Below are 24,454 nucleotides of genomic sequence, written 5' to 3' on the forward strand. Positions count from 1 at the left end.
CGGAGAGGAAGGCATCTTGGGCATTTTAAAACACGTATGCATTTTATATTATTTTATTTTATGATTTCTTATTCACCACTTTGAAACCTTGGTCTAAAGTGGTATAAACATTTTGTAAATATAATAAATTCCTTTTGCATGGAGGGAATGTCTCTCTACTGGTTTGCCTATGCTGTGTGCCACATGAGAAGGAAGTCACAGGCTCTACATGGGCAGTCTGCAATGACCACCACGCCTCCCAAGACTGCAGCTAAAAACCTGAACAAGTCTCTGCTTTCCACACTGGCCCCCCGTCAGGGTTTTTGAGCTTTAAAAAAGAGCCAGAGGGTCCTCCACCATGCCAGCTTCTCCTTTCCCTCATTCTGTTCTGAATAGCTCTTGTCCATGCAGCCTTCTTGGCAAAACGGCCAGTTACAGCAGAATGACAGAATGACAGGCAGAAGTCACAGCTGAATGGTGGAACATATGTCCCGCATGTGCAAGGCTGCCAGATCCATCTGATCTATTCTGTATTTTTTATTCTGCTCTTCCTTCCAGAGAGCTTCACAGCTGAACCAGGAGTTTGGTCTTTGGGTTTCCTACATCTAAAGCCAAGGCTCTTGCTCTATAGCACCATGCTCTTTGGGGGATCTTGGGCAAGGCACTCTCTGGGGTTATTACAGAGATATAGCAGAGGAGGGGAGAGCCAAGTAAACTGCCCTTTGCATCTTGGAGGAAGAGGCAAGCAAGCAATCGTTAAAAGGGAAAATTTCTGATAACAATTGTAGGAGCATTCCTACTGTAGGAACTGACTGGCATTCCTCCAGAATTAAGAACATTTGTATTAAAATTTCTGGATTTCAAATTTGCTTCCTTGGTGCAGAATTCAATGTAAAAACCCTCAAAGCAATGCGCAGACCTCCCTGCCATCATCCCTGCACAGCTGGGGCCAGCTGTCATAGTCTGCCAAGGCTTGGTTTCTCCCAACTTCAGAGATCTTTCTAAGAAGTCTGGGGTGGAGTAGTTGCTGCTTTTCAAAGGGAGGAGGGAAACCATCTGCCTATTGCTAGGGACCACTTGCTGCTGGCTGCATCCCTGATGGAGCAGAACGCAGCCCCAATACTTCCTTCTTCTACAGGAGGAAGAAAGGCAGAGGGAGCCGAGGGGATTCTCACGCTTATCCCTTTCACCAAGATCAAAAGGTTCAGCAAAGCAGAAATGACAGCCCGCCTTCATTGCCGGTGGCATGACAGTTCAATCTGTTCCACTGCCATAGGCTTTGGAGCACTGAGGTTCCTTCCCAGCTCAGAGCCAGCATCTGCCATGGCCAGACAACGGTTGCTTGGCCCTGAATGTAAATGCCTCGAATATCGTATGGCCAGCTTCTCTGGAGGAGTTTCACTTGGACACACCATGTAGAGCACAACAGGAAGGGACAGTGAGTGTTTCTACACTACCCAGGTCTTTCCCCATCCCCCCATTTATTCCGACCAAGGCACAATGGGCACATACAGATCATGGACAAAGGCTGAGATACCCTATCGTGGATCAGAGTTTAAAATATATTTCATCCAACTCCACTGTAAAACAGACAGGAGATCACATCCTTGGCGAGTCTTTATTTCCTCTTCTAGGGAGCCAGGTGGTGGGAAAGAGGCAGCGTGTTCTTTTTCCTGACAGCGGGCTCCGTTAATACATGTGCCATTGTAACAAACTCTACTAGGAATGCAAAATGTACAGTGCAATCATAAACTGAGTCACGCCCTTCTAAGCCCACTGATTTCTACTGGCTGAGAAGGGTAGAACACTGCCTAGGATGGAACTATTAGTTACTCATAAACAGGGCTTTTTTTCAGTGGGAACGCGGTGGAACGGAGTTCCGGAACCTCTTGAAAATGGTCACATGGCTGGTGGGCCCGCCCCCTGTTCTCCAGACAGAGGGGAATTTAGATTGCCCTCCGTGCTGCTCTCCTCTCTATCTGGAGATCAGGGGGCGGGGCCACCAGCCATGTGACCATTTTCTCCCAGGGCAACCAACTGAGTTCCACCACCTCTTTCCCCAGAAAAAAAGCCCTGCTCATAAATGATCTGGATTTGGGGTGAGCACTGAGCAATGAGGTGGTCAAATATGCTGCTGACTGCCAAATTATTCAGTATAGTGAGAACCAAATCAGATTGTGAAGAGATTCAAAAGGATATTGATAAACTCAGTGAGTGGGTAACTATGTGGTAAATGAAATCTGGTGTAACTGTACAGTGATGCACACTACAGGAGAAAATAGTTTTAAATGCACGCTGATAGTCTAAACAGGCAACTACTGGCCTGGAAAGAGATCTTGTGGTCATGATGCATAATTTAATGTAAACATTGACTCAGCATGTGTCTGTGCTTAAAAATGTAAATTCAAAGTTAGTAATTATTAGGGAAGGGACTGAAAACAAAATGGCTAGTAATGTAATACCTTTGGACAGATATAGGATGCCATTGCATTTGGAATATTGTGTACAATTCTGGCTGCCACATCTTTAAAAAGATACTGTAGTGCTGGAAAAGTTGTAGGAAGGGCAAACAAAATGATCAAGGGGTTGGAAAACCCTCCCTGCAAGGAAAGACTATTAGGGCTTTTTAATGCAGGGGAAAGACTACTATGGAGGGACACGATACAGGTTTATAAAATGATGCATGGAGTGGACAAAGTGGACAAGAAAGAACGCATTCTTCCTCTGCCATAATACTAGAACTCATGGACAGCCAGTGAAGTCAGTGGGCTAAAGATTCAGAACAGACAAAAAAACTTTTTTTCACTCAAAGAGTGATCAACTTGTAGAACTTCTTATAGCAGGACAAAGCAATGGCCTCTGTTTGGAGGGCTTTACAAAGTGTCCTGACAAATTCCTGGTGGAGAGGCAATTTGCCACAATGACATAATAAAGCATCCATGTTCAGAGGCAGAGATAAATAATAGGGGAGTCTTTCCCTTCTTTGGTGGGGAGATAGGGAGGGTCTCCGCGCTCTATTTGTAGACTTTGCCAGGTCATCTGGTGGAAACAAGTTGTTGAACAAGGGGCCTCATTGGTCTAATCCAGAACAGCTACTCTTAAATTCTAATATTTAAAAAAGCATAGCTTTTACTTCATAACCTCTCTGACTCTCATTAGTTGGTAGGGTAGAAAACAAGTTTACATCTCAGTACTCTGGAAGGACAACCAGCCATCTTACGGTCTGTAAGGAAGAAATGGCTCCCTCCTCTCTGCTCCATATTTGATGGAAGCTAATCCAGACAGCCATGCTTTTCAAGATAATCCGTTCTAAATCAGTTATTGTGAAGGATTCTTTGTCCCACACCCCTGGGAAATGCCTCTGTAGCAGCCAGGGAAGCACCCTTTCCCAACATTTGCATTTTGTCCCTGGGAGAACACAATGGTCACTGTCAACCAGAACTGCGGGGGCTGTGGCTCAGTGGCAGAACATCTGCTGTGCATGCAGGAAGACCTGTGTTCTCCCCCTGCCATCTTCAGTAAAATGAACCAGGTATGAAAGACCTGGGGATCCTGGAGAGTTACTGCCTGTCAGTGTAGACAATACTGACCTTCATGGATCAATGATCTGATTCAGCATAAGTGGGCTCATGCAGCAGTGTGTTGGAGCACACCACTAGGGACACCATCTGCGACCCCGTCAGGAGCAAGAGACTATTTCACCTCCAGCCCCTGAGCAATTTTCTGCCTTGTCTTAAACACCAATGTAAATGTTTTTAAAATCTTTTTAAATTCCACAAAAGCTGACAAAGAGAAAAGGAAAAGCTGGTCCCAGGCTCAGAAAGAGGAATGGCACACATCAGCTAAGAGGGCTGGCAGGAAATGATCCAGAGTGGAGGAAGCCAAGGGGGGAACCAGGGAAGACAAGATATGAGACACAACCAGGGCCAAGGAAATCCGTAGGAAGTGTAACAGCCACGGAAGCTCCTCTCTCCCTGCACCCCTTGCCTGCCAAGTCCTGGTTCTCACCTGATGGGTCTGTAGCACGGTGAGGACAATAGATTCTTTGGCACCTCTGCAGGAGAGAGGGGGACAGAACAGTTTGTATATTTAGAACATGTATACACTGCCTTTCCACCAAACAGCAGTGCTCAGGGAGGCTTACAAAAATAAAAACAAGCAAAATCATAAAGATGCAAAAGTCTGAAATTGCAAACAGGAGCATCAAAAGCCTTTTAAAAACTAAGCAGCATTCAGGTCATTCAAATGAATGCCCAACAAATGCAGCAAATAACTCAACCCTCATCCCCCCTGCCCAATCAACTTCATAAACAGAAACATCTTAATAAGGCATCCATAGGTGAGAACTGAGGGGGGGGGGTCAAGTGGGCATGCCAAGGAAGTGAATTCAATGGCTCAGGTACAATCACTGAGAAGGACCTGTCCTGCACGCCCCCTGCCTCTATCACCATAAGCACATGATGCAGAAGACCTAACTTTATGAGCAGGCACACACAGGTGGAGCGCAGCCAGTTAAAGTGGCACTGCCACTTATGGGCACCACTCCGCATGCTTCGCAGGGCATGGGGCAGGCTCAACCCTTCTGCATTATTATGCAGGGAACCACACAGCAAAAACTTTCTTGTTCAAGATTTCTGCCCTCTGTATTGCCTGGTACTGAAAACTGACCAACAGGCCCCATCCCATATGGACGTTCTCTTGCTAGCGAAAGAAGCGGATGGCAACACAGGATTCTTGCCAAGGGGGTGGGGGCCATGTGTAGTTTTACATAACCTTACAGCAGGACTGGAAGGGATCTGGGGACAGCAGAACCCTTGGAGCCAGCCCTGCTCACTGTCCTAGGGAGGGAATGTTCTTCTCTTTCTTTCTCTCTCTCTCTCTCTCTTCCCCCCCCCCCTCATCTTTGGTCCCCTCCCTTACCTCACAAGCTCTATGAACCTCTCTCTTGGGGCTTCACTCACATCTTCATCATTTATGGCCAAAATCTGGTCTCCTGCCAAGAGTTTATCCTCAGAGGGTCCGCCTGTCAAAGAGAGGGGGGGTCAACGGTAAATCGCTGCCCAAGAGATCCTACTGCCCTGCTGGGGGCTTCTGACCTCCCTCCCCAACCCTACTTTGGCTCTGTATGCCAGTCCCATTAGACCTGCATGTTCTTTCCACCTGCCTCCTGAGCAAGAACCTGCACTGACTGCCTCTCGGTACCCTCCCCTTTGCTCCTGCTCTCCCTGGCATCTGTGTGGGGGTCCCAATCCTGATATCACAGTGTTCCCAAGTTAAGGCTTGATGAGTAGGGAGGATCTCAGTACAATTCTCATATAACCCACCATTCCCTCCCCGCTGCTGCTCCTGCTAATCCCTGTATCTGCCTGGCTCCCTGGAGTGTTCCCAGGCCTACCTGATGTCACAGAGCGAACAACAACAGGCCTCTCACTGCCAGCCACAAAACCAAAGCCGTAGATGGGGTCACGCTGGATCTTCACCTGTCGGAGGGCATCTGAAGGCAACTGACCACATTCCATATCATCCCAGCACTCCTCCTGCATCACATGTCTGGACGAGCGAATGAGGACACAAAACAGAAGGAAACAAGCAGACTCACATCTGGAGCAAAGCAGTTGTTCTTGTGATGCTGATCTCCTGGAACCTAATTCATTTCCTCCTTGCACCTGGGAAGCAGAGGTGCCGCTGCTCTTCCTTGAATGGAGCTTCATGGCAATCGGTTCCTGTCCCTTTATTTCCCAAACACAGCAACCCAGCGAGGGTCAGGCCACACGTCAACCTCTTGCACTGATCGGCCCTGGATGCTTCCTACTATCCATGAGCTGTCCCTTATTGCACACATCAGGGGGGTTCTTTTTGCCCCTACGCCAGATCTTGCTGTAGTTGACCCAAGTTTCCATCCAATCTTTCCTCCCTTACCAACGAATGCAAAATCATCAGAGGTTTTTATTTCCAAAGGGAAAATACCTTCTAGTTCCCCACTGACATTTTGGCCTTTGACTTAAACAGCACTGTCTGTGTTGGAAAATTTGCCCCTGCAATTCGGCTTTGCTGGCCCTGGTGCTGCAGAGAGGTAGTCACAGGAATAGAGAGAAAGCAGTCTTGTTCATGTCCCCTTGATTACAAGAAAACCCCTGCTCAAAACCATTGCAGAAGCAAGGATGTGAAGGGGCCTCTCCATTTCCGACGGTAGCTGCTGATCTGGGACTCGATTGCCTGAGCAATGGCAGCTGCAGATTCCAACAAGTGCAAGCAGGAAATTGAAGCCTGGGAGTGAACAACTGAAATCACAAAAGGAGCAGCCTGGGTTAGTCTTGCTCTCCTCTAGGATGCCACAGGCCACTTGTAGAGAGACTCATCATGTTTCCAGTCTATTTCATGCAGCCATGAAATAAACCACTTCGAGACAGAGAAAATCCTGCTGTCCCATGCAACTCCCCCTGATCTTGATAGAACTTCCTTCATAGAAGGAAGAAGTCCCATTGAATCCGGTATGGCTTACTTTTGAGTAAAATGAGTGCAGGACCAGGGTATCAGTCTGGAAGGTCCTACAGGGCCTTTTGCCTTTCAATCTTAGGAAAGTGGCATAACAGGGTATTAAAGCTTCTCCTTGCTTCGCACAGGTTTTCAGAGCTTCCAAGCCACAAGAGAGATGCTGTATTTTTAGGCTTAGTGCTGCAAGTGCTGCACACCCCACCTGTACTCCAACTGCCTCATGCATCACCAGTATGGATTAATATTCTGCCGTTCGATCTTAGCTGACAAGTTCACCAAGGATAACCCTGCGGCACCTCATTCCCCGCCCTCAGCTCCACATTGCTGTAGCAGCTTCTGCAGACCGCCCAAGTTAACTGGGTGTAAAGGTGGGGGCAAAGCAATAGCCACGCTCCAGAGCTGAACCTCACTCTGGCAAGAGCCCCTCACACCAAGCAGGCACAAACTACCTATGAGCCTGTGATGATGCTGCAGCAGCTGACGTATTCAAATAAGCATGCTTTTATCAGCAATCCTCTGCCATTGTTGATTCCCCACCCTGTTGAATAAAAATGGTGTCTGTTCCCTAGAAAGATTTCATGTGCAAGCTAGGGATCACGCTACTGCACCTTTAAAAACAAAATGGCAGATCTCTCTCTTTGGAGACTTTTTAAAGGTTTTCCCATGGGATCTGACACAGGATGCCTCCAGCTCCTTCTTATTCTTAGGGGGAACACTTTGGCAAGCCCAGATCCTGCACAGACCTATCTTGGCTCTAGAGGACCAGAGGGATCATCTTTGCTACAGGGGCCAGACTGACTGTAGAGGGCTTGTTCCAAACATTTGCTCCCTTTTGTAATGTGCCAGACATGCACTCCAGCACAGCCTCCTTGGTATAAGAAGAATTAAAAAGCAGGAAGCCAAAGCAGAGGCACATGGAACAGAGAGGCAGTGGAGGAGAAGACTTAGAGCCAAGCTACAAGTGACGAATGACACTTGCCTGGCAAGTGAACAGACTCACGTGTATTCCTCCCTGTTCACTTGCCGTTCACTTGATCAAGTGGAGCGCAAGTGAACGGCAAGTGAACAGGGAAGAATACATGTGAGTCTGTTCACTTGCCAGGCAAGTGTCATTCATCACTTGTAGCTTGGCTCTCAGCTCCCGCTGTATTTAAATAGGGCTGGAACATGTCTGCTCCAGCAACGGTCATCTGCCTAGCTATCGATGACATCAACATTTACCAAGTATTACCAGTGAAAAGTGTTGCTTGTTCCTCTATTACAGGATAACAGCAACACTAGAGCTGCCATGTTCCGCATGACAGTCACTCTACCAGCATGGTGAGGGAACAGCATTGCATTTTCTGAGCTCCACCTCATGCCCACTGTAGCAACCCCACTGTGGGAGCCTGCACAAGTCACTGTGCAGCAGCCCACAGTCAGGGATGACAGGCCATGCTGTGTAAGATGGATAGATACGGCATCTGGACAGCTCTTTCCATTCATATGTTATGCATACCCAGGTTCTACATGGATCTGTGGCACATGATGACGAGGGGCTATTTTCACCTGCCTACCTTCTGTGGCAGGGCACATTTCCTTCCTAATCCTCCATCTTCAAATTTAAAAAGTCTACTTCCTTTCTCATTAATGTGTAGTACATATCTGAGGCGAGAGGGATGTGCTATTGTTCTGGCACAGGTTTTCACTGGAAGGAGATGCATCCCTGGTAAGAACAGCAAAACACATGGCCCTGATGCCTTTCGTGCATGGCTTTATGGAGGAGCAATGGTATGGGCAGCCCCTACCATTCTGCAAAGGCATGAGGTCAGATATGACCTTTGCTATGTGGGATGAAACACCAGACATAAACTATGCAAATGACAGAGGTTAATTTATTGTGCCTGGCTTGCATAATTAGTGTATCTAATTAGTGTTCTATGCAAATCAAGCATCTCCAAGCTGGGAAACAGAGCTGGGTGGCTCTGTATGACAGCCGTAAGGGAGAGGTCTTGATGAATTTCTCCCGTTCCTCGACTTCTTGTTGTTAGCTGTTAAAACATGCTAGCAGAATATCAAAGTGACGGAGTGCTGGAATGCAAACAAGTATGGGAGCAAACTAGCAGGACAGAACCAAACCCAAGGTCCCAGTTCTCATCATGCCACTCCACTCACAGGCCCAGTTATGCATTCCTTCATCACTGCCCCCCCCCCCTCCGGAAAGAACAGACAGAAACATTTTTGCTTTGGATAGAAATGAGAACTGAGTCTTGCTTGGACAGCATCATTAAGCTTTGCACAATGGTGATCTGATGAATGCCTTCCTCCTGCCCCTGGTGGGCTAAGGAGAAGGGGGGGGCTGAAAACCCCTCCCTTCCCGTGATGCAACCTCCTTGGCTCCTTTACAGATAGCAATTCTGAGTTGCAGCAGAGCCTATTAAAACCCTCATTTCCAGCATGAAGATAGTTTCAGGTGGGTAGCCGTGTTGGTCTGCAGTCAAAGAGCAAGATTTGGGTCTAACAGCACCTTAAAGACCAACTAGATTTCCAAAGTATGAGTTTTCAAGAGTTAAAGCTCCCTTCAGGTTTATTCTATAGGTCTACCACAATACTCTTCCTAGAGATGGAGATTCTGGAGTTTCACAGACTCTGCAAAAGTCTTTGCTGGAAGCATCAAGAGCAACCTTGCTTCCTGGGAAAGACAGGAGAGTCCCGAGGCGCCTGGAAGACTAATTTGTTTGCTGCGGCATGAGCTTTGATAAGGACAGTCTGGCTTCCTCAGATGAATGGAAGCTGGTGACTGCCTGTTTATATGCCTGTGTTAGGGCCCAACAGAGGAGAAGCTATGTTAGCAAGGTGAGAATGGAGGATAATAGCACACTGCAAGAACACATCCCAAAGAAGCCAAACCAAAGTACAAATACAAAGCTTCCGCACTAACACCCAAGAAGGCTCAAATCTTGAGAAGCTGCTGCCAGGTCAGAATTACCCTCTCTAAGCTGCTCTTGTCAGCAGGTTCAAAACCCAAGTGGGATTCTACTGCTCTTCAAGGTGCTGCTCACCTCCCTTCCTTTATGCAGGAAAGGCAGAAGCCCAGACTGTAGCCAGACAGGGAGCTGGGCTATTGTAGCCTGCAGACTGGTCCTGGAGCACGCCATGACGAAAGAAAGAAGAAACCCCAGGCCCCTCCTGTGATCATCCAGAGCTGCAACAGTGGGAGGGCGAAGTGTCAGGGCCCTCCTCCACTGCACAGCCAAGGTGCTGAACTTTCCTGGACACGCACAATCTGACCCACAAGATCACTTTGGGCTGCACAAAGAACAAAAGCCTTGCAACAGAAAGGAGGCATACCATTTCCCACAACCTGTAGCTGCTCACGTGGATGTGGGGAAAATTCCTCCACTCTCACTGAGATGGGCTTCCAAGCAAAGGTGTTTGGGACTGAAATGTCTGGCTGAAAAACAGGGGAGCTGCCTCTGATAAAGGTATAAAGCTCACTCAATGATGCCTGCAGAAAGCCCACATGCTTTCTTTGGCAGGGCCCCCAGCTTCTTCCCAGCTTCAGGAGCATCAGCCAGTTACTCCACCCAGATGATATAAAGGAGAACAATTTGCCCTAAGTGCATGAGGCGGGGGGGGGGGTGGAGAAAAGATGAGGGTTATACCTGGCCAGATACTGTAGGAGGAAGCCAAGCCCTGGTGGTGCTGCCAGCTCCTCAGGGGCTCATCTTGGTTGGAGAACAAGCCCCAAATGTTGAGCGCAAAAGGGCCCGGTGTGCTGCTGTTCAGCACGTGTGTCAGGCATTTCTGCTAGAGATGGTTCCTCCTGGCCAACCTGTTCTCAGGCAGCAGGTGTGCCTCACTATCCACACAATTTCTTCACATGGGATGGCATCCTACACAAAAGAGCTTCTTTGGTGTTGTTAGATACAGCAGCTGCCAACCCAATCTATCGTATTAACAAGCACGCACGAAACGTTTACAATTGTAACAGTTTTACGTTGCCGGGGGCTCCTTTCGTGTGTGCTTGTTAATACAGTGAATATTGTTATAAATTGCACTTTATTATTACTGTTTAATTGTAGTATATCATTGTGCTAACTCTTGGTTCTAGTTAGTTTTCACGAGGTTCTTTGGTTATTGACTTTGCTCGTGATACTCTCGCCTACTGGTTAGCCCAATCTATCATCAGAACTAAGTGCCCAGACCTCAGCAAGAACCTACATCCTTGCCACAGAATGTGACTGGGGGATAGCTAAGTCTACTTGCTGACCTGTTGTCCACTGTCCTCAGATGCCCTCACCCCTCCTAGTAGTATCCAGCCCTGGCCATCATATTTCTTTCCTGATGATGCTGGCCAAGGCACATGTGTGCAGAGGGAGTGGTGGCAGCCACAAATTAGATGTATTTGCTCATCAAGTCTTGCCTGCCTGTGTTTCTATGGCAGACTGCCTTCTGTCTGGGCTTCAAAAGCCTTCTACAAAGTGCGCTCCATGCTGCAACCACATGGACAGAAATGAGAAACAAGCCACCCATACTGTATTGTATTCTCTTGGAATTGAGTAGTGCCTGTATATGCTAGAGAGAGTGAAGGAGATAGGAAGGGGCTGTATCTCAGTGGTAGTGCATTTGTTTAGCATGCAGACAGTTCCAGGTTCTATCTCCAGCAACTCCAGTTAAAGGATTGGGTAAGTCAGTAGAAAACATGGAGATTGGTAATGGGGTGACTAGGTAAAGGGCAGCTTCATATGATAAAGGACCCAGTCCAGGCTCCCATTTAAAAAATCAGTCTTCATGTAAAAGATCTACTGGAGTGAATCTACCCACAGCATTGCAGAATGGAATACGATGGCAGATCTGCTAACTCTCTAGTGAACTGAAAACTGTTCTTCAGTGTGGATGCCAGGTAAGGTAAATTTGCCCAGAACAGGACAGATCAAAGCAAAGCATTTAGGAATGTTACCCCCTTTCTCTTGAAAGCTCAGTAGTGCAACTCTAACTTTAATTAAAGTGTACTGTAATAAATTGGATCTGGTAGACAGCTCTGACTTAAGGTTTTGCAAGCAGACTCCACAAGACCACAGGTCTGAGCTGTCAAGCAGTTCAGGATCAGCAAGCCATCTTAAACTTTGGAGTAGCCTTGACAGTAATTTCCCTGTCAATAAGCAAAGGAGGCGATACTTCCCTTAAGAAGCCTAGTCCCTTTTACATCTGATTCTTTCATTTGATGCCCGGCTAGGTAAATGATAGAAAGACCAAAAGGGTAACTGGCTACCTGAACTAGAACAGGACTTAGCTGCATTCATGGATTTTACTTCCTTTTGTTAATTTTTGAAATAACAGCTGTACAATTCTAGCATGAAAACGCTGACTGTTTAAAGCTTGATACATATTTATTAAGACTCTTATGGATATACCTTTATTGGTGCTATTAATTAACACTGGAAAAGAGTTGCTATCTTCAGCTCTGCGCCCTGAAAAGAGCAGCCTTGCCGTAGCCAAATCCTGCTGCAAGCCAAACTTTTGCAAGGTCTGTTACTACACTTCGGAGATGACTTCATTCATTCCTTACCCTTCCATCTGTTGATAATGCCTCCTAGATTAGTGCATTCTACAAATTTTACCAGTTGCCCATTCCCAACATATCTCGTGAAATTTACTAAATAATCAAAGTGCAAAGATGCTTAAAATAATATACAAATATAAGTGAAAATACAATATGCAAAGATGTAAATAGATGTAAACAAAAATACGAGAAGTCCAAAATGAAGAACGAAGACGGACAATTTTTCATATGCACAATGGCAGGGCGAAAGCATGTATGTATATACCTTTAATATGATGATACATTGTATACTCCTTTAAGTGATGTAATCCCTTTCTCCTAACGATGGTTCTAGGATGTATATTAACAAGTGTAATTGGCAATTAGTCCTCTTACGACATTGTTTGCAGACATTGTACGCAGACTACTATTTGGGTCGTGTAAAAAAGTGAATCATGTGGTGACTAGTATGTTATATATAATTAACCAAGAGTCATATCTATTTATTTATTATATGTATTTATTATGGTTATACATAAAAATACATTTTTTACAGTCCAGTTGGATTACCTGCCTGATGAAGCGACCAATGAAACGGGTACTGGAAAACCTGCTGGCTGAAACCCGTAGCAGAGGAGGACACCCAGCTCTCCCTTGGCTGTGGAGGAACCCTGCTAGTCATCTTATATGTTTTCTGGAATATACCATCACCACTTGGGCAATTGTGCAATAGAATATGTACTGACCCTGCCATTGTGCATAGGAAAAATTGTCCGTCTTCGTTCTTCATTTTGGACTTCTCGTATTTTTGTTTACATCTATTTACATCTTTGCACATTGTATTTTCACATATTTGTATATTATTTCAAGCATCTTTGCACTTTGATTATTTAGTAAATTTCACGAGATATGCTTATTGATTTTTGATTGATTCCTTTGGCACTGGGCTTTTTGGTTTTGTGCTCCCTTGTTTGGACCCAGTGAGCCCGTTCTGTACTTTCGTCATTCCCAACATACAACAAATTATGAATAAAGTAGGCCTAGTGGCTGCTCCTGATTGGCTGAGCAAGAAGCTACTTGTAGCTTTCCTCAAAAGTAGGGAGGTTTGCTAAAAACTCTCATAAGCCTTCCTTTACCCTGGCGCTACCCTGGCCTGGAAAGCCTTCATTCAAAAGCTATTAAACCAACATGGAGTGCAGGCAGCATGTGACTATTTTGTTAAAACCAGCCCAAAGGCCACGAGGGTTGTGCTCCTCATGTTTGCGCTTTTAGCGGAAGGCCCAACCCTCTGGATTCTCTTAACTCAATTGGTGCTTATACCAAAATAGCCCCCCCCCCCAAAGAGATAAAGATAACTGTTATGGAAGATGTCTTATCAAAAACATTTTTATCCCAGTTTTCCTCCAAGGAGCTAGTTCTCTGTCCCTATCTTATCCTCTATTGGCAGAAAATAGTGAAGACTTGAAATGACTGCTAAGAAAGGTTAAAGGAGGAAGAAGCACATGATTACAGCTGAACATCAAGAAGACAAAAGTAATGACTAATGAGGAATTACACAATTTTAAAGTTGACAATGAGGAAATTGAAATTGTTCAATATTTTTTATTCCTTGGCTCAGTCATCAACCAAAAGTGAGACTGCAACCAATCGAAAGAAGATTGAGACTTGGAAGAGCAGCTGTGAAGGATCTAGAAAAGATCCTTAAAGATGAAGATGTCTCTCTGGGAACCAAGATCAAGATAATCCAAACTATGGTATTCCCCATTACAATGTACAGATGTGAAAGATGGACAGTGAAGAAAGCTGACAGGAAGAAAATAGATTCATTTGAAATGTGGTGCTGGAGGAGAGTTTTGCAGATACCATGGATGGCCAAAAGACCAATAAGTGGGCTCTAGATCAAATCAAGCCTGAATTTTCCCTGGAAGCTAAAATGACAAAACTGAGGCTATCGTACCTCAGTCAGATCATGAGAAGACTGGACTCACCAGAAAAGACAATAATGCTAGGAAAAGAGGAAGACCTAAAATGAGATGGCTTGAATCAATAAAAGAAGCCATGTCCTCCAGTTTGCAAGATCTGAGCAATTCTGTTAATGATAGGACATTTCGGAGGTCTTTTATTCATAGAATTTCTATAGGTCGGAGATGACTTGATGGCACATAAAACACACGTATTTTATCCTCACAATAGCCTTTCATAGGTTAAACTGAGGAGAAGTTTAACCTATGTTAAACTCACCCAATGTTACCCGGTGAGTTTCATGCCCAAGTGGGGATTTGAACTTTGTATTCCAGGTTCTGGTCTGCTGTGTTATTCACTATACCTCACTTGGCACACAGGTATGGTCACCTACAAGACCAAAACCAGTCAGTATATGGATCTTCCTAGTGGTTTGCTGCATGTGCTGATGGTGCTGAGCAGGCAGCAAAGCAACAGCAATTGTTTACTACCCTTGGGGCACTCTCGTGTGTGCTCTAAAGTCACAAGCACTCTAACCCTATGCTGAGTTACCCCAGTCTCAGCGCGTTAAAATCAATGGATTTCGATGGCACAGGACAGCACTGTAAAGTTGTGGAGGTGGCTATCAGCAGCACAGTAATGCCAGGTCCCAAAGGTCCAAGGCCAGCAGAAGGCAAACCACATTGCCTCAAGCACTCTCTGCTAGCAGGGAAGGTGGTGTTTAGCAAATAGGTATACTTTCATGGTAGCTCCAGGATAGAAAGCACAACAAGATGAAAAATGAGCCCCAAACCTTAACACTCAAATAAGCAGCATAACTAAACAACAACAAGCCAGATTAAAAATAAGTAGGGGGATTTGGGAAGAAGCAAATCAGAACCTGAAGTGAACAGAGACTGTTTGTTAATCGATTTACAGTAGCAAACCTGCATAGTCAAACAAATGACATTCAGAAATAATGAGGGAATGATGGCAATTGTATTTCCTGGCACCTCACTGACAGTGTTTCTATTCTACACTGGTGGTGGAGAGAGAGCTAGTCAGTAGGCATGTGCTTGACAGGGTCATCATCCAGCCAGAAGAATTAACAATGTAAGATCATCGAAGCTGGCAAGTCTGAGCACAGTATTTCATTTCCACCAATCAGTGCAGCATTTTAGTGGTTTCGGGAGGATTTGCTGATTCTATTTCAGTGCACGTTCTGTTCATGAGAGCTATTTTCATTATTTGAGGCTGTGTCTGCTTCTAGGGAAGGCTACAGCTTTGCAAATTGGGAAGGAGGAACTGAATAGAGGCAGAAGCTAGGGCTTCACAGTAAATACTACCACACACTAAACCAGATGAGGAATGAGCAATACAGAGTCAGAAAGAAAAAGGAAAAGGCCTTCTCTGTGGTAGGCTCCAGGCTCCAGAATACCCTCTCCAAAGGAGACCCAGATGGCACTTCCCTTAGGGAGATCAGTTAAAACAATTCTCTTCCACGAGGGCTTGTGGGAGGAGGTTTAAATTATTTCTCAGCATTGAGTCTATATGCCAGGTTTTACTTTTCTGGACTTTTAGTACATTAATACTATTTGGGGTATGGTGATAACGGTGCTGCTTTGAGAGGTTTTTAGTTAAACTGGGTTGGGCCCTGATGTTATTTTTCATTTGCTGTTTGTTTTTATTGCTTTGCTTTTGCTGTTATGATCCAATTATTTTTGTGTATATGTTAACTGGATTTTTTTAACTTGCCAGAAGCTGCCCTGAGTAATTTTTAAAGCTGAAGGGCAGGGTACAAATCTTACAAATAAATAAATTAAAGGAACAGATATTTATGTGAGGACTACAGATACATGTTCCAAGACCTCTCAATGTCTGTATGTATATATATATATATATAATATGCTGGTAGCATTTTTCTTTCTGACTCTAGTATCAGAACCTGACCAGGAAAACATATGCTCCAAGAACTAGTGTAAGACATGGAGCAGGAGAAAAGGTATATCTATATCTATATCTATATATCTATATATCTCTATCTCTATCTCTATCTCTATATCTATCTATCTATATCTATCTATATCTATCTATATGAAGAACTCAACCCTTTTCTCCTGCTCCATGTCTTACACTAGTTCTTGGAGCATATGTTTTCCTGGTCAGGTTCTGATACTAGAGTCAGAAAGAAAAATGCTACCAGCACCAGAGAGCAGTGAAAGACTTACTCATGTCAGGGAGTGTTTTAGCTCCCCTCACTAGTTTTGCTTAAAAACAGTCCCCCTCTTCACTCAAGGATCCCAGAAGAGTAGGCAAAACCTCAGACACATGCTAGTTCACACCTCCCTATGTTCAAGAAAGCATTTTAATTTCCTTTACAAAAGGGACTTTTTAATCTTACCTGCCTAAAAGTTGGCAGGGTGAAGGGATACAATTCCAACTGGGTAAAATAACAAAGATGTTATGGGCAGAAATAAGTTTCCCTTTGCAGCCAATGGAAACAAATGATGAACAGAAAAAGGAATCTAAACATTGGCTATAATAAAGAATACAAAACAAAGTGAAAATGACCCAGTTAAAATAAGCAAGCAGACACCAAGAATCAAACACTTCCTAGAATAAAATGGCCTTCGTCAGTCCCCTGAGGGCCAGTTACCCAGGGAACAAGCCAACTTCTCTGGGGAGGCAGTCCCAAGGTTCCAGCTACATATACCCCCACCCACCACACTTCTGATGATGGGGAATACCCAGCAGATGACCTGTTGTTCCCTATGTGAGGTGGCATTCTTGGGGATTCCTGCAGCAGCCAGGTTAGTGCTAGGGGCTCCAGGCACTGTACTGAGACCACATCTTTGTGATTGTTTCCCTGAAGGTTGAAATATCATTCCAGATGGGCTCTGGTGCACATCTGACCTGCAAGACCTGAGCTGCCTGCAGGAGCACATTGGAATGATGCCAGTAAAGGATCATCATGCACCATGCTCCTCCTTGCTCCGTCCAGAAACCTCTTGGGGAGGTGGGCTGTCCTGGGTGTTAGAGGCCCTGACATCAAGCCCAGGGCCTCTGAACTGCCTGTGACTGTGAGCACCCTGTGTTATGCCATGCTTTTGTCAATGTCCCTTTCAAAACTCCTCATGCTTGGGAGAGGCAGTGTTGGGCAATGGCCCATGATTGGTCATGGTCTGGAACTCATCCCAAGCCTGCCAGCGCTGCCAAGATGGCAGACAGTTGTGTCTGCATGCTCTCCTGGCACTAGTGGCCAGATTGCCAGCTGCAAGCATCTTCTTCCTTAATGTGTAAGTCTATCCAGCAGGGATTTCCCTTTTTGGAGCAAATCTTTCTCTCCACCCTGGACCTTTTCTGCCACCAAGACAGCACCAGCCATCTAGATCCTGGGGGGAGCGTAGCAACGTACTGGATTAAGTCTCATCAGGCTGACCGCATACTAGGACTGCCCAGATCTGGTGTGAAATCAAGCCAAGCATCCAATCACAGAAAGCATGCATATATGCACTGAAAGACTCCGCAGTGAGATTACATGTGTGCCTGCATAACGCTCAAGTCCTCCAAGGGTGTATATGCGTCATGGAAAAGGGCCTGATGAATGCTGGAACTCTGATACAAACAAAGTTTGCGTGGTTTTACTACTCCAGGGGAGGGGAAAGGTCTGGCTGATCTGCATGTGTTTGCATTTCTTTTCCAGCCAGGTGTCTTTCCATAACTGCAAATCCCTTTTACCTGGAGGCCACCAGTCCCTGCTTCTTGGATTCTGCTGTGATTTTTAGCTGGTTTAAAAGCTTTTGTTCACTCTGCTCCGAGGTGTATAGAAGCACCATGGCAAGCTCAGGATCAGGGTGAAATTATTCAGAAATCCTGTTCTGCCTAAAAGGCTTAAGCCTTGTTTCAGGCATAATTGCAACTGCCAACTTGCATGACTTAGTGCTAAAGTGGAGGTGCAGGAAGGAAAACTAGTAAGAAACAGATGAAGTTGAAGAGGGGCCAGGCACAAGAATCCCTCTGGAATCCTCTCTTTGGACTTTGCATCCCAGGCTGGGCCATTACTTCTTCATTCAGATGTCCGGACTAAGTAAGATCAGAGTAGAGGTTTGCACAGTTGGCTTGCAGATCCACTTTGAATGGCATGCCTGATGCGCAAAAGACCCTCCCCTGGAACTGCTCTCCCTTAACCCTTCCGTCCCTTCTAGGAACTGGCACTGGGGTTTTTGACAGAGCGAAAGTGCAGAGCTGCCAAGGTGCAAAGTGGAGATAGATCAGCCTTGGATCGATGGAGGGCTATGGATGGAGACAACCCAGAGGTTATTCACATCAACCCCAACAGCAAACTGGAGCACAAGACTCAGGCTGTCCACAAGAGAGAGTTCCCACAGAGTGCAACGCAACCAACTATCATAGCCAGATTTCTGGGTATTGTGTACAAAAGGCAGAAAAGACCAGGAACACAAATCTCAATCAATAAGCCAAGTGACAAAAGATGTTTAAAAAGCCACATGCCTCCTGGCTTTCACTTGTCTGACTGATCAGGGGAGATCTGTGGGTCATTTTGTTGCTTCCCTGAGTTCGCTATCCAGGTTTATTTTTATATCCAAAAAAGAGCCAAAAATGAAGGTTAGAAAGCCAAGAGCTTATGAACGTGGCCGCAAAACTCATAACACTGTGTGACCCTCAATACAATCCTAAGGAGAGTTATACCTTTTTAAGTCCATTGAAGTCAGTGGGTTTAGAAGGGGGGGTTACTCTGCTGAGGATTGCACAGCACTGTTGGGAAGAGGAACCACTTTTGTGCAAAAAGAAGTACAGCTGGCTGACTTATTTGAGGGGAGTCTAGGCAAGATGGCCTTTGCCAAACCCCAGGCCTCAGGAACAACATTGAGCAAAATTATTCTTCCTCCCCCCCTCCCCCAGCATCTTTCAGGAAAAGATCCATATTTTATAAAATATTTCACCTCCTTCCCCTCTTTTTGTGTTTTCCATTATGTGTTTTTGCTGACAGGTTAACAAGTCGACAAATCAATTCATTAAATCCCAGATGCTATTTCTCGCTAATAAATCTGACTGTAATCAGCAGGGATTGGTAACGCTTTGGAGAGTCCACTTCTCTGACTGAACAGCTCATGCAGTGGGCAACCCAACCACCTCTGTGTGGGATCCCAGAGCAGGAAGTAATCCAAGCTGGCTGCCACATCCACTCACGAGAGGGAAAAGCCGCCCGATTTCAATACCCCACCCAAACTAAGCACCCCAGAAGTGGGAGGGAGGGGAAGGGGCTTGGCTGCTTATAAGAAGCCAGATACTCACTGTCTGTACCCAACAGCTGGCAGGAGAGACGACCTCCGGCCCTGTCCCCTCCTTTCCTTTTGCCCGGCAGGGGCGATGGCGGCGTCTGTGCAGAAACAGAGAGAGAGAGAGAGAGAGAGAGTCTGAGCACTCAAGCCTTCGAAATTCAGCGCTGGCTGTGATCAGAATCTTAAAGAAGCAGCTGGCTCAGCCCCAGAACCATGACAGGGAGTGAGCTGGGGGAACACATGCTCTCCTCTGCTGCCTGCCAGAGGAACCGGGCAGCTCACTGCGGTCCTACCACATCCACAGCAGGGCTGCGACAGAGCATGAGCCACTGGGCAGCTCTGCCTGTATCTCACCAGACCCCCTGGGCAAATGACCCCCTCCAAGTCACACTCCTCTCTTTTTGTAGCAGCTCAAAGCTCCTTCCACCTGGGGAGCGCTTCAGCTTCCTAGGGGCTTCCAAAGGGACAGCTGTTCCTTGGTGAGATAGAGATCTCAGAGAGGGGTTAGAACTTGCTTTGCCCTGAGGGAAAAATCCACTGCCACTGCTACTGAAATGCAATTCACCAGCATTTTAGAGATTTCCAAGTACCCAAGTACAGTTTTTATACCCATTTTGCTAGTGGAGGGACTGAGGCTCAGATAAAAAGTGCAATGCCCAACACCATAAAGATGGGGCCTGAATCCAGATCATTCTGACCTTAGGGTACCCTTGTTCTCACTGTTCATTTGCACATACTGATTTATTTCACTGCATACCAAACAGCCTATACAGAAGCTTTCAAAGACACTGTTAAAACATACTGGGTGCTAATCCTTGTTCCAGTCTCTTTACCATCTCCAAGGAGTGGGGTTCATATGAAGTCCATCTCCGGTGCAGTGCAAAGCCAGTGACTGAGTTGGCACAGCTTCCTCTGCCAAAAGTAGTAAATTGTCCAGTAGCATCTTTAAGACTAACCCACTTTACTGTAGTGTGAGCTTTCAAGAACCACAGTTCTCTTCGTCAGATGCAATGGAGGGTATGGAGAAACCTTCCATGCATCTGACGAAGAGAACTTTGGTTCTCAAAAGCTTATGCTACAGTAAAGTTGGTTAGTCTTAAAGGTGCTACTGGACTATTTACTATTTTGCTACTACAGACTAACATGGCTAACTCCTCTGGGTCTCTGCCAAAAGCGTGAATAGACTGGGGAGGGGGGTGCTAGGTTTTGTGCTGAACATGGGAGTGAGTTATCCTCTTTTCCAAAAAGGCAAGCATTGCAAGTTTGTGTATGAGAGATTTACTAGTTTTAATTCACACAACATCAACCACTGCTAGGAACACCCAGTCAGAAACAGTTTAAAAAAATCCCTTGGCAAGAGCTAGAAATCAATGGAAAAGATGGCCCTACTTCCTTCTTCCCCTTGCTCCTCGGGTGCAGGTGACCGTGTTGCTCAGTCCTGGTACTACAGCAAAGCAAAGAGTAGCCCAGGCTCCAATGAATCCACCTCCATGTTTAGATAACTACATATGTGCCTTGCATATGCTGAGTCTGGAATGCTTCCAGGCAAGAAGCTGGCATTGCTGGGGTGCCCAGCTGATGTTCTCTTCTCTCTAAAGAGACAGCTGCTCCAGTAAGCAGCAGCAGAGTTAGAATGGCTGCTCAGAACATCTCAGATGCATAAGGCTAGATCCACAGCCGTCTATTTTCAGATGTAGACTCAGGGCCCTTCACTTGCTTCCTGGTGTGCTGGGAGTTCTTGGGGTTCTTTTATCACACCTTCCTAATCATAAATAACACTGCTGCTAACCATACCTGTATCAATTGCTCGTGCAGCAAGGTGAACTGAGCATGCAAACAACTTGCCCTCTAACCTTAATGATACTTCCACAGACATTTGGAAACAGAGAAGCTTCTTTTCCCAAAGCAGGTGGGTATGTGTTTGCCAAATGAGAATAGCCTTCTATGGATCTGATGAAGTCCAAGAAAACTCCATGCCACTGTAAATGCACTAGTCTTCATTTTCAGAGTCTTGTGTTATCTTAAACTCCAATGACTTGCTCTCATCCTTGATGCATTATTTGGAGAATGCATCAAGGATGAGAGCAAGTCAGATGAGAGAAGGAAAGGCCAGCAAAGAACAGCAGTGAAAGGCTAGAAGATGGTGTAAAGGAAATGACTGTATGCATTCCAGCCTTGAAACAAATGCATAAGACAAGGAAGCCTAGTCAGTACACCAAACTAGCAACTGCCCATTTGGTTTCACATCTGTTGAGAGCTAGCATATTGGGATCTGGGAGACCCGAGTTCAAATCCTCACTCTGCCACAGAAGCTTGCTGTGCGACCTCGGGCCAGTTACATTCTCTCAGCATAACCTACCTCACATGATTACCACCGTGAGGCTAAAATGGAGGGGAGGAGAACAATGTAAGCTACTTTTGGTCCCCACTGAAGTGAAAGGCGAGGTACAAATGAAGTTAATAAATAAAATCTGTGAGTCTCAATCTCCAGTTTAAGAGATCCATGCAGAGCCTGAAACAAAGTCTTTCCTCCTGCCCACTTTCAAAAACTCTACATATTAATTTTAAAATCTCCATGGTGAGCAACTTCAATAAAATGCACCTGACTGACCGGGCCTGAAACAGCCAAAATAAATCCAGTGAAAGGACCAAGGACCAAAATAAGGTCTCTGAAAACAGTCAATCATGAACACACAAGCAGTACCTAAGAGCTATCCAGGGTGCTGAAATGATTGTATTCTTAGAAACATACATAGGACCTGAGGTTCTTGGGCTAGCTTAGCAAGCTTCCATTCAGAAAATGTATTTTTAATCGTTTACTTCACACTGCCTTAACTGAACTAACGGAGCAAAAGGCACAGAAAAGTTGATAATGACTTTACTGAAGAATGACCTTACTGAAAGAGGCGGAGGACAGCAATGACGATACAGAAAGGAAAGGGCCCATAAGTCAGTGCTAGATCACCTGCTTTGCATGCAGCACAACGCTAGTTTAATCTGTAGCATCTTCCAGCTAGAAGGTAGCAAAAGCTAAGGAAGACTTTTCTCATCCCAAGTCTATGGTGAGTTGCTGCCAGCCAGAGTAAAACATTCCTGGGCTAGATGACCAATGATCTGAATGGAAAAGCATCAGATGCTCAGTGCAAAGGGGACTTTCCATAAGATAGAGGAAAGGCCAAGAAGAATGCTTGTTTATTTATTGACCCAATCCAAGGTCAGTTTACATTATTTTCCCTTGATTTTATAACCACAACAACTTTGCGAGGTTATGCTGAGATTGTGAGTGGCCCAAGGTCAGCCAGTGAGATACAAGGCAAAGTGGGGATTTTTACCCATATCCTAGTCCAACAATTTAATCACTGTACTAGTCTGGGTCTGTTGAGTTCAACAAATCACAAACTCATCAAAACATGATTTAAGAAGGTCTTTGGAGATTAAAAGGAACTTAGAGGCAAAGCAGTGTTTGGTCAACACTCAAGCTTGACTCCTTAAAATCTGCTTTGTCTCCTAATGCCTGTTCAAACATCAACAAGACACATTCTTCATTTAATCCATACTCATTCCAGTCACCTCAACAAATTAGCACATTTGTACTCAATGGCCACAATCCAAATTTAGGTATGCACAATCTTATGAAACCAATGGGATTGTGCCTGATTAAAAACTATATTGGATGTGACCAACTGTATACAAACATAGCCACCAAAACAGTCCACATTCATGCACAACTCTACCTTTATGGCCAAACCTTGCCCCCACCCCAACACACACAGTGCTTGCAAACAGATAAATCACTGAGAAGACTAACAGTGCAATCCTAAACAGAGTTACTCCTGTCTAAGCCCACTGAAATCAAACTGGATTAACTCTGTTTAGGATTGCACTGAAAGTCATGGTCCCACAAATTTCTGTACCTTAATTCCTAAAACCAATACTTTCCAGATATCAAACCTAACACATCTTTTTCTTTCTTTCTCCCAACAGCAATTGTGAGCCAAGACCCTCCAGCCCCATGTTCTTGTATCTCATACACTTGTATTTCAAAACACTTGAATTTCTGTAAAAACCAACCAGAAAATTCACATCTCTCAAATATCTCGAAATTATAACACTGAACATCCTATCTTTTTCAGGCAGCAAGCACTTAGAGCACCCATCAAGATCTTCAGTGCCAACCTCAACTATACAACTTTGATTTTGGCAATGAATGAAGATTTGTACCCACCTTGCCTCCTTCCACACTTGATGTTTTGGCGGCAGACCATGTTCCCCAAGTAAAATTCCTTCCTTCCATAAAACGTACTGCATGCAAAAGCACACCACAGTTAATGCTGCTGCACAAGCTTCCCGGCTGCTGGGACTGCGTCCGCTTTTCTGTGCTATCTTAATGAAGCACACTGGCCCAGATCTTCCATGAGGGTGGAAACAGCCTAGCTTTCTGCCTGCTGATGCATAACTTGCAGCTTGCGGTCATCCATCTGGCAACCTTTCAGGGCTACGGTGTTTGATTTGGGGCCCGTCAAAAGCACATGGGGGGGGAAAGCCTTTGGGAAGGTTGAATTGAAAGGAGAGATGATGTGGTTCAAAGTGGGGATCCAGCGCACTGAAAGCCAGGCACCCAGATAATGTATGTGAAACACTTGGAACACTGAAAGTGCTAATAATAACAAAACAAACATCTAGGCGATATAGGCATAGACAGGATAACAATTGGATAGCTGGAAGCAGCCACGCTACTTGGAACATGTCACATACTAAGGCAGTACCTCGCGGATTCGTAGATAAAATCTGAGTCAGTGAAGGACCAAAAATTCCAACCCAAACTTCTGCTGAACTGTGAAAAATAGAAATAATATATTATTCTATACCTGAGTCCTGCCTGAGAGCATGCAAAAGGCCTTAAAATGGAATCAGAGGCTTTCGGCCACCTCCTTCCAGCAGCAAAATTTGCAGGGCAGAAACAGGAAAATGGAGTGATTCTCATGAAGCTGAAGCTCAAATCTTAGTGTTTGCTTCAGAGGGTTTAGACTGCCTGTATTTTAAATCACTTTGCTCTTCTAATCTTTAAACCAACTCCACAGGGAGAGCAGCGGGTTCTAACTGGTTAACAAGCTTGACTTAAGCAGCTTGAGTTAAGTAGCTTGGGTTTGCTTAGTGATTTTTTGTCATTTACCTATCTCCAATACTGTACCTTTTAAAATACCTCCTTTTT

General features: G+C 45.3%; 1 protein-coding gene across 1 annotated transcript in view; it reads right to left on the minus strand.

The window, feature by feature from the left end:
- The window catches only part of FRMPD3 (FERM and PDZ domain containing 3), a 48,356-nt gene extending 24,849 nt beyond the window's left edge, over window positions 1-23,507 (minus strand). Inside the window, exons 1-5 of the mRNA XM_054996821.1 lie at window positions 23,468-23,507; window positions 19,256-19,340; window positions 5,375-5,529; window positions 4,900-5,002; window positions 3,988-4,033 (exon numbers count right to left, since the gene is read on the minus strand). Of these exons, the coding sequence (XP_054852796.1) occupies window positions 3,988-4,033; window positions 4,900-5,002; window positions 5,375-5,529; window positions 19,256-19,340; window positions 23,468-23,507 (429 nt within the window). The remainder of the gene's footprint in view (window positions 1-3,987; window positions 4,034-4,899; window positions 5,003-5,374; window positions 5,530-19,255; window positions 19,341-23,467) is intronic.
- Between the last annotated feature and the right edge of the window lie 947 nt (window positions 23,508-24,454).

This window comes from Eublepharis macularius, chromosome 13 (genome assembly GCF_028583425.1).
Source record: "Eublepharis macularius isolate TG4126 chromosome 13, MPM_Emac_v1.0, whole genome shotgun sequence".
NCBI classification, from domain to species: Eukaryota; Metazoa; Chordata; class Lepidosauria; order Squamata; family Eublepharidae; genus Eublepharis; species Eublepharis macularius.